The sequence below is a fragment of the Athene noctua genome, chromosome 1 (assembly GCF_965140245.1).
Source record: "Athene noctua chromosome 1, bAthNoc1.hap1.1, whole genome shotgun sequence".
NCBI classification, from domain to species: domain Eukaryota; kingdom Metazoa; phylum Chordata; class Aves; order Strigiformes; family Strigidae; genus Athene; species Athene noctua.
Genome location: NC_134037.1, coordinates 12120517 through 12130579, shown reverse-complemented (window position 1 = coordinate 12130579; position 10063 = coordinate 12120517). Strand labels below are relative to the sequence as shown.

Genomic DNA, 10063 nt, shown 5'->3' with positions numbered 1-10063 from the left:
ACCGGGGCCACGGCAGGGACCGGACCGGCCCTGCCCTGCTCTGCTCTGCTCTGCCCTGCCCTGCCCTGCCGCAAAGCCGCCACGCCGGGGTAGGGACGGCGGCACAAACCGGGGGGAGCTCCTCACCCACGGCGCGGCGCGGCGGGGCACCTGCCCCCGGCTCCCCTGCAGGTGCGGCACGGCTGCCCGCCGAGTGCCCAGAGCCCGCCTCACGGTCCGGCCCCGCTCGCCTCACAGCCACGGGCCCCGCCGGCTCCAGCCTCCCCACAGCCACCGGCCGGGCCGGGCCCTGTCGCCGCCCTCGCCGCGGCCCCGCCGCTCCGGGGCCGGCCGCCGCTCGCGCCCCGCTCGCGCCCCGCTCCCCCCGCCGCCGCCCCGCCTCCCGCCGCCGCCCTCCGCCAATCGCGGCGCTCTCCGCCGGGGATGACCTCACTCCCCGCGCTCCCATTGGCCGGCTATATTAAGAAAGTCGCGAGCGCCTTTAAATAGCGGCGCCGGGCCGCAGCTTGCGGCAGCGCGGAGCGTTCGGCGGAGCGGCGCGGCGCTTCCCCCCGCGAAAGGCCGAGTCGGGCGGGACCGGCGGCGCTGCCCTGCGGCCGTAGCGCTCCCCTGAGGTGGGCGACGGAGGTGCGGTGCCGGTGCGGGGAGAGAGGAGGGCGCGCCCGCCTGCCTGCGCGGGCCCGGCTCGCCACGGTGCCCTGTGAGAAGCGAGAGGAAGGGGGAGGCGGCGGCCGCGGGGAGGAGGGCGCTGCCATCGTCCTGCTGCACGGCAAGGCCAGCTTGGCGAGCCTGGCCATGGCCGCCATCCGCAAGAAGCTGGTGGTGGTGGGGGACGGTGCCTGTGGCAAGACTTGCCTCCTCATCGTCTTCAGCAAGGACGAGTTCCCTGAGGTCTATGTGCCTACCGTCTTCGAGAACTACGTGGCTGACATCGAGGTGGATGGCAAGCAGGTGGAGCTGGCCCTGTGGGACACCGCCGGCCAGGAGGACTATGACCGCCTGCGCCCCCTCTCCTACCCGGACACCGACGTGATCCTCATGTGCTTCTCCGTGGACAGCCCGGACTCGCTGGAGAACATCCCGGAGAAGTGGGTGCCCGAAGTCAAGCACTTCTGCCCCAACGTCCCCATCATCCTGGTGGCCAACAAGAAAGACCTGCGCAACGACGAGCACGTGCGCAACGAGCTGGCCCGCATGAAGCAGGAGCCGGTGCGCACCGAGGATGGCCGCGCCATGGCCATCCGCATCCAGGCCTACGACTACCTGGAGTGCTCGGCCAAGACCAAGGAGGGTGTCCGGGAGGTCTTTGAGACCGCCACTCGGGCAGCCTTGCAGAAGCGCTACGGCACCCAGAACGGCTGCATCAACTGCTGCAAAGTGCTATAGGGCGCGGCGGGAGCACGGCGCTGGGCACAGCGCATGGGTCGCCTGTTGGCAGGCGGAGAGGAGCTGGGTTATGCACGCACATGGCATCTGCCTGTCCCCTCCGCTGGGGGCTGGCGATGAATCGGGGTGGGGGCTAAGGGAGGGAGGACGCTCCCTTAGCCTTGGCCGAAAAGAGTTGTGCTGGCTCAGCCACGGGGACGGGGGGGTGGGGGGGTGGGTATTGCATGCCCTGGGTCTTAGGAGACGGTTTCTCCCCACTTTATTCCCACCACCGGCCCCAGCGAGTTAATCGCGGACTCTCAACAACAAAAAGCTGCTGAGACTGGACTGAGCAAACATTGCACCCAGCTCTTGCCCTTTGCCCACCACCTGCTGCTCCCAGCTCCCAGCCAGCCTCCTCTCTTTTGCAAGAGGACAGCGGTGGAGCTGAGATGCTCGAAGGGACTTCTGCCTCCTGCCTGCATGTGCCTCCCCCTGAGGCGGGCTGGGGAAGGGGGCTGCCTCTCTCGGGCTGCTTGCAGCATCCTCGCCTCTCCTGCAGATGTTTCGGCCTGAGCCTGACCTGCTGTGGAAGTGCCCTGAAGACCGAGACTGGGAGGGGAGGGTCATCCCAAGCGAAGCCTGTATATATCTTACCTTTTCTGTCTTGTGCAAACCGGGGTAGTGCAGGGGGTGCTTATTTAAGGTGCGGTGGGGAGGGGGTTCCCAGCTGGGACTTGTGTTGTGCAAAGGAACTTGCCCTGAGTGACTGATGCCTGCTGATAATGCGAGCCTTGAACTGACTCCAGCTGCAGAAGCCACCAGGCTGGAAAGTAAAGTTGAACTGCTCTGTCCTCCTTGCTGGACATCCTCCTCCTGATGGACGGGGCAGGATGAGCAAGGGGGAAGGGAATGGATGATATTGCCATATTATGATCTTGGTGCCTGCTCCTTTTAATTGTTGTCTTCTGCAAGGATGTTGATTTGGGTTTATTTAAAAGTTTATTTTCAAAGGAAATTACTTTGCACAATGTGGTGGATTTTTTTTTTTAAATACTTCAATGCACTTGTCATCTGCATACAACACTGTAGCATTGGAAACATTCTTACTCAGTAACCTCATCTGGGTCTTGTTTTAAATTGATTTCCACACAAGACAAAATAAAACCACTGTATCTTTTTGCCTTGGAAAAAATGGGTGAAAGCACTCTTCCTTATGCAGTGAGTACATTAGAATTTAATACTAAAGGGCAGTTTAAAGAATCTAGGTTTATTTAAAACTTATTTTCACGAGGTAGCCAACCCAGGTGAAAATAATCTTGTGTTTCTCTGGTTCAGAGAACAAATGTATCCAATTATGTTTGTTTACTTTTCTCCCTTTTCCCTCAACAGTGGTACTGAGACTGTTTTTGTTTTTAATAAACTGACATGGCAAAAACTGAGATGTATATGATGTTTACATAAAATTATGAACTGTGTATGCAGTTTTTTATGTGAAGTATTAAAAGATTCTATGCTGACACTTGTGAGAGCAGTGTTGTGATTTATGGAGACTGTCCTCAGCTTGCAACAATACACCTGGATAGTGTTGAACTAGACTAGAATTTGTCCCCTGCCCACAAGTGCTTCTACTTGTATTTTCTCTGCTGGCTGAAATACCTGTCTGGCAGCTTTGAGAGGATGGTAGTTTTATTTTCCTTTGGGGGAGCTGCTGCCTTCCTTTTTCTGTACAGATGGCATGTGGAAGGATACTCAAAATTCAAGGTGGTGACTAATCCATCCTTGTTGCTGCTCAGCACAAGAAGCCTCTGTGCTTTGTGCATGGTGAGCCTGGGCTCAGGATCATGGTGCTCCTTCACCCCCAGCCCTTGCTGCCTGCTGGTGGTTGGTGTGAGGTTTGGGCTCATGCAGCAACAGAACAGGCAGAAAACTGAAAAGCAACACAGGTTTATTTTTTAAGCCAAGTATTTAGATAAAAGCAGTTTTTACTAGTGACCTCCCCTTTGCTCAGAGTGACTAACCCTGTTTGCTGGGCAAGCTTTGCTCGCTGTTCGGTCACAAGAGGCGGCCAGGCTCAGGCGGCAGCAGTCCCCGAAGGTCCATTTCCCAATTGCAGGCCTTGTTATTTCCCATAGCAATGGAAGAAGTCTGGGCCTCTCCATGCCAGGGATCCCCACCAGGGCATGGTGCGCGCTCCCTGCTCCCTGGGCACAAGGCCCTGCGGGTGCTGCCTGCAACAGCGGCTCCTGGCAGAAGAGGTGGCCCGGTACAAAAAAATGCATTGCATGATTTTTGCTGAACAATAAGGCCTATGCCCAAAGTGCTGATGTCTCCCTGCTCTTTTCTGAAAAACTCACTTTAAGTACCTATAAGGGAAATCTCAGGACAGCTTTATATTTTTGTAAATCCTCTCCTTTTACAGAGGTGTGAGAAACGGGTCGAGCCTTTTGTGTCTCTAGTCTATGAATATCTGCTAGGGTGCACTGGATTGTTCAGAGATGTTAACAAATACCAAGGAAAGCAAAACATATTTAGTGGCTTTTGCTGGTCTGTTCAGAGGGCTCTGCCAGCTGTCGACTGAAAGCAAACAGACCAATGTAGAAATAGTGGTCTCCTTATTTGGCAGCTGGAAAGTCAATCAGAAATAGTGTGGAAATACGTGACTTTGAATTTTGAAGACTTCAAATGCTAGAGTATATGCTCAGTCCATGCTGTGAGTTTATTGCACTGTTTCCTATGCTCCTTAATGAAAGACAGTGACATTTTCACTTAGACAATTTAGCCAGGATTTCTTAAAAGGTACTTAAGTCCCAGATTTTAGGTATCCATCTCCAAGGATTTAAATTCTCCTGATGTAGAAAGAGTGAGTTTCTTATCTTCAATTTGAGAACCCTAAAATCAGTTTTTGGTCCTAAAACATGCTTTGAAAAAAAAATTGTTTTGGATACTTAAAGGGTCACAGCCAAGGACCTAATTCTTGGAAAGACACTCAAAAGCCCGGTTCTGTGCAGCATAGCACTGTTCTGCACAATATCATCCAGTGACATTAAAATCAGCATTGGAAACTTCTTCCTTAAACTAATTGCAATAGCTGCAAAACTTACACATTTTGTTAGACTGCAGCAATAACTAATCTTCTCAAAACCTCAAAGGAGAAAGTGTTAATATTTGTATTTTAAACACTGGGAAATGAGTTAGCATTGCATCCCTGTATAATTAACTATACCAATATTTTCCACTAAGGTGCTTACAAGGTAATTACATTCATTATTTCCAATTGGACCTTTGCCCAAGTCAGGCCTACAGCATCTGGCCCAAGGGGGAAAAGCTGCAAGAAAACACATTTCAGTTTTAACTGAGCCTGACCTTTCTCTGCTACTTGTGAAGCTGTGAGTAAGCCGACAGAGTGACATCACCATGTGGGAGTCCACCCATCAGGGTCAGATGGTGGGATCAGAGCCATAACTCTTTTTGCTTTGTGGCACATTGCTACACTTGCTCATTAGAGTCACCACTTTGGTGGAGGGGGACACAAGGTGTGGCTCGTCCCACCCTTCTTGACTCAGCCGTGCTGAGATGGCCCGGCTGACAGCCCAGGGCCACACCAACTGGGGTGTGAGGATGTCACACCGACCAACTCCACCCCATAGCTGCATCTGCCCAAGTTTAACACGGAGGGTCTGCCCACCACCAGGGCCAGCCGGACATACGAGCTCGGGACAGGCCACCCCACAACCTACACCATGCGTTCAGACAAAGGGTTCGTTTCATGTGACCCTCCCCTTGCTTGTCTTCCTCTGGTCCTCTAGCTTATGTTTATCTGGCCCCAGTCTGTCTTCTGTCACCTTTTGACTGGAGAAGAGCTGACGGGGGAAAGTTAGTCAGAGCATCAAAGGAAGGTCAACAACCAGCTCATCTCACAGTGCCCGTGCACACTGCTGGGCATGCAGAGACTCTCCTGGCTGTGCCCACATGCCTGCACAGACATCCCCAGCTGAGGAAAGGTTGCACCTTCCCTTACTCTGTTCAGACCAAGTTCAACCTCTGCAAAAAGTGTTTCTGGTGGGAGCCAGAGCTCCACAGGGAGAGTTTGGTCCGTAATGGTACCAGTGAATCCTTATTCGCAAGTGCTGGAAAGCCTCACTGAAAAGCCCATTCATCTCCATCATTCTCTGTTAAAGTAAGGAGGCCACTTGTGTGCTCCCACCCTGACACCAGTCTGGACCCTCTGACAGTGTGAGGGTGTCTCGTCTGGGCAGCCTGAAAATGAAGCCATGCAGGAAAGGTCAGTACTCCCTTCTTTCCTTCTGGAGATATGGCAACAGCAGCTGGGAGTAGCCCTTGCATGATCAAATAGAGACTCTCTGTTTAGAAAGCACACTCTGTAGGGTGTGCCAAACAAAGGATGTCATCTTTGGTGGGGGAGAGAAGTCAGTAAAAATCCTTGGTAATTTTGGCAAAATGGGTTTTAATCCACTTGTTATGCATTGGAATTAAACTACACGTTTTTGCTAGTTTGTTTAACTCTCGTGCAACTGCACATACTGCAGTGGCGTTGCATGAGTGCAAGTGGGTGCAGAATTTGAAGCAATGTCCTCTTATTTGGCTTTCTGTTTTTGCAGCAGTAACTTAATTTAGCTCCATTTGCCTTACCCTGTTTTGGGCAGGTTGCAAGTCTGTTTTAGCAATTCAATAAAGAATTGACACAACCTCCTGCAGTAAGAGGAAAAAAAAAAAGTACTTTGAGGAAGTCCACAAGTATTTTACTAGAATCAGTGTTGCTAACTGTAATTCACTCACAGATTTAATTCCTTGACTTCAGAAAGTAAAAAATGCCCAGTTTATCCTTCAGATTTTAGTAGACTGCAGCACCGGTGAATCCAGTTCTTTTGATTTTGCTGGTTCTGCAATGATATCTATTAGTAAATGGAAATTGCATTAATAACCCATTGAGCTAACTTTAAAGGATGTATCCAGGACAAGCCATCTGCCCCTGCAGCTCTGAAAAACTTTGCAGATGTGCTAACCCAGTGTGTGCGTGCAGATACAGATGCTCCAGGTCAGCGATACGAGCCTTCCTCACAGTTAGGCAGCCAGCTAACATGGTGGGATGGAAGAAGCTGATAAGCATCTACTGCAAGGAAGCCTTTGGAGGAAAGTTTAGATCTGTTGCTGAAGGAATCTCTTTCAAACCTTGTGGACATCTTTAGATGTGGAGTTCAAGGGTGGAAAGGATTTCATCTCACTTCAGCAGTCTCAGGAGTTATGTATCTCATATAAGGTAGTTGTCCAAGGTCCCTTTACTGCCAGCAGACAGAAACAGGCGGCTCCAGAGGACCTCTCTACTGGGAACAGACATCCTCACCCTGTGGAAGGGCTTGCAGGTGTGAGATGGGATTTCCCAACACGGCTGCCTGCTCACTTCCCACCAGGCCGGCTCACACCGCAGCTCTGTTCCCACCAGAAGCATTCACCCCCTCCCGTTTTACCTGACTGAAAAGGAGATGTCTGGGCTACGTAATGCTGTTTCCATGCCCTGGTCAGTCAGCAGGGAGAGCAGGGCACAGTCCCCAGTGTGGGGCACATCCAGCTGCTGCTTCAGGGAAGCTGCAGTTTCTCTGCCAGGCTGGTGAGCTGAGCTGGATCAGAGCAGGGCTCATCCAGTGCTGGTGCTGGCATTGGGCCAGGGCAGGTAGGGAGGTGTGGGAGAAGTGTTGTCTAGGGAGGGAGTCTGAGCAACCTGCTACAGCTGGGTAAGCAGCTCCAGAGAGGGCAGATTAGGGTGAGATAGTTTGTAAGGATGGTTGTAGCCTCAGCATCATCAAGGCTAGGATCTGGAGTCTGTATATATTTATATACCTATATGAACTGTATGAGAGACACAGGGAACAGGTTGCCCGGAGAAGCTGTGGGTGCACAAACACTGGCGGTGTTCAAGGCCAGGTTGAATGGGGCTTTGAGCAACCTGATCTCATGCAAGATGACCCTGCCCGTGGCAGGGGGGTTAGACTAGGTGATCTTCAAATGTCCCTTCCAACCCAAACCACTCTATGATTCTATGTCTTTAAACGCTTGATTTCAGTAGACTGATGTAACAAATGGACGTTTTTTACAATGTCACTAGAGGAAAGGAATGAGTTGCCCTTCCCCCCTCCCGGTGACAGTGGTAAACCACAGTCTGTGATAAGCAGCAGCCAGATAGATTAAGTTTTGTGGCTACACACTCATGCCCTGCGCAGAAGGACAGACCATACTCTCCAGTTCTTCAGAGGGTTCGTGAAACAAGAGACTTTGTGGTTACCTGTAAGAGGTGCCTATATGTGTCAGCAGTGTATGATGCATCCATGTATCAGCAGCAAGTACCATTTGGTATAATAACAACTATGGGCATATCTGCTTTTCTTACATGACTGAAATATCAAACTCAGGCTAAAAGGTGAGGTGTAGGAGTGGGAGTTAAAACTGGAGGCGCTGATGTGATACCTACATCGAACAGTAGCAGTACAGAAAGAAGAATATTAGATTGGTGCCTGCAGCGTGGATTTAATGTATGTGTATATTTTCCCCTAGTTTGCTAGTCTGTGTGGGTTTTGTGTGTGTGCTAAATCTCACTTCCAAGTAAAGGGGATCAGTGGGTGGGATTTTGTGCTAAATGCTTAATTCCGTTGCTTTTAGGTCATTCATCCTCTTCTGTATTCAAAGCTTGATGTGGCAGGGCTGGAGATAGGAATTTGGAAACAAAGTGGATTTCCTGGTGGGCTCATTTACATGATAATGTCCCCTTCCCTCCCGGCTCCCAGGAAGGAGAGACTGGGTGGCAGTTCACGGAATCACCAAGGGCTCCTGGGAGGTGGGGAGAGAGGCAATGGCAGGCATCTGCCCTGGAAAAGCCTTTTCTCCTGCTTCTAGGCTTTTGTGCAGTGGGTTTTTTTATACAATGAGGGTTGACTCTACAATCCTTACTCTGTGGGTCTCTTCCTTCTGACCAAGCCAGGACTGCAGAATCAGGTCCTACTGTGCAGAATTCTCTGGGGTTTGATGGCAGCAGCCTGACCTTTCCTGGTGACAGCTGATTTTCTCCCATGAAAACAGAGTGAGTTTAGACCAGGGTTTTTCATAAGGTATGTGCATAACTAGATGTAGTCACACTATCTGTGTAAGAATCAAAAAAGATGAAAATCCAGCCTTCTGCATTCAAGATTCTTACAGGAGTAAATGGGCACTTTGTATTTTCAGCCTCATCAGCCCAGAAGACACTGAGGAACATCACTGCCTGGTGTGCAAGTGTAACAACGTCAGTGATAGAAAGGTGAAAGGTGAAGATTTTTTTTTTTTTTTTTAGTTCTGAGGAGAAAATAATCTGTATGTTTTGGGCTTAAACCAACCATGCCCTCATAAGTACTTGAAAGAAACTACAAATTTCAGACTACACTAAAAGTACTCAATTAATTTTCATTTTCTCTGTCAGTCAGGTGGGAGGGAGACTAAAGCTGCCAGCAGCTAGAGGACTAAGGAGACTGAATGGGAGAGAGTTTATGTCAAAACAGCCTTGTACCAAGTGGCCTTCCCTCGGTGAGGTGATGGGCAGGAAGATGAGGTGATGGGCAGGAAGATGAGTGTTGCTCCCATGTTTGCTCTTTATCAAAGTGTTCCCAAACAAGGCACCCTTCAGCTAGGGACAGAAATGAGCTCAGTCTCTCCTGATCGTAATAGGACACTTTGTATTGTTGGCAATTGCTGCATTTCACTCAAAACACTCCTAAAGATTAACTAGAATGAGATGCTGGCATGACAAAGACACACATATACTAGTAAAATGGTAAAAAGGGAAGCAAATTATAGTAATTGCCTTGCAGCTAGGAATTTAGCAAAGGTGTGCCTAATGCCTGGGCTCCTTGCTAACAGCTCTCCTCCGCTCCCACACACTGGTGATCTCTCCTCTTGGGTGGGCTCACTGATTTAACACTGTCATGTGAAATTCAGAGCAACTGTTCTCAGCCTGTATTTAGCTGGGAAGATTTCAGACTAGAAGAAAGGCTTTGGTGCCTGAAGGCTCCTCTGTTGTTTCCAGCTGTACCACTGAGTGTAATAAAAAGCCATTCCTCCTTCGCGCATTCTACATCTAAGAATGTTCTTAATTCTTCATCGTGCCAGGGAAGCAACTAAGTATGACAGGATGCTTCACTTGCATGCTTAGACTGACATGGCTATAGCAGTGGTACTATGTATTCTGAGACATCAGTTTCAGCCCCTTTTTACTTCCTTTAGCATAAGCATGTATTTGAAACATGAACTTTTGAAATTTTACATGTCACATACTAGGCAAAGGAATAAGCTAGACATATTTCTTCCATGTGATCATGAGAAACTGGTGTCCGCAGTCATTTCAAGGAGTTGGTGCCTGGCCATTGAGCTCCATGTAGGTATCTGGCAGGTTTAGAAACCCCCCTTCCTCTAAACACCCCTGCAGAAGCACCCACTGAAGGTTTCTTTCCTAGATTGCCCCCTAACTGACTGCTACCCACACCCTGCTGAAGGCTGTGCAAGTGTCGTGGGGGCTGTGGGTAGCTGCTGTGCTGTTGCCTCTGGGCAGCTGATGGTGGGTACATTTGGTGTCAGCCCCCTCCTGCCCTGGGGACACGCTGTCGTGCAGGGATGGGGGACTGGTGCACAAACACTTCACAAGGAGGCAGAATTC

General features: G+C 50.4%; 1 protein-coding gene across 4 annotated transcripts; it reads left to right on the top strand.

Moving 5' to 3' along the window:
* Window positions 1–516: 516 nt before the first annotated feature.
* On the top strand, window positions 517–2887 carry RHOB (ras homolog family member B). Of its 4 annotated transcripts, none has more exons than XM_074895570.1 (2): window positions 517–1325; window positions 1739–2887. In XM_074895570.1, the coding sequence occupies exons 1-2, from the start codon at window positions 796–798 to the stop codon at window positions 2136–2138; spliced, it is 930 nt and encodes a 309-aa protein (XP_074751671.1). In that variant the 5' UTR covers window positions 517–795; the 3' UTR covers window positions 2139–2887. The 4 variants fall into 4 exon arrangements, with proteins under 4 accessions (XP_074751671.1, XP_074751673.1, XP_074751674.1 ...); XM_074895572.1 differs by having other exon boundaries at window positions 517–924; window positions 985–1876; XM_074895573.1 differs by having other exon boundaries at window positions 517–951; window positions 1204–1876.
* Window positions 2888–10063: the final 7176 nt, after the last annotated feature.

Coding starts and splice junctions, on each gene's coding strand:
- RHOB (XM_074895570.1), top strand. CDS start 796: ATGGCCGCCATCCGCAAGAAGCTGGTGGTGGTGGGGGACGGTGCCTGT. Junction 1,326..1,738: donor TTTGAGACCGCCACTCGGGC/AGCCTTGCAGAA, acceptor GCACCCAGCTCT/TGCCCTTTGCCCACCACCTG.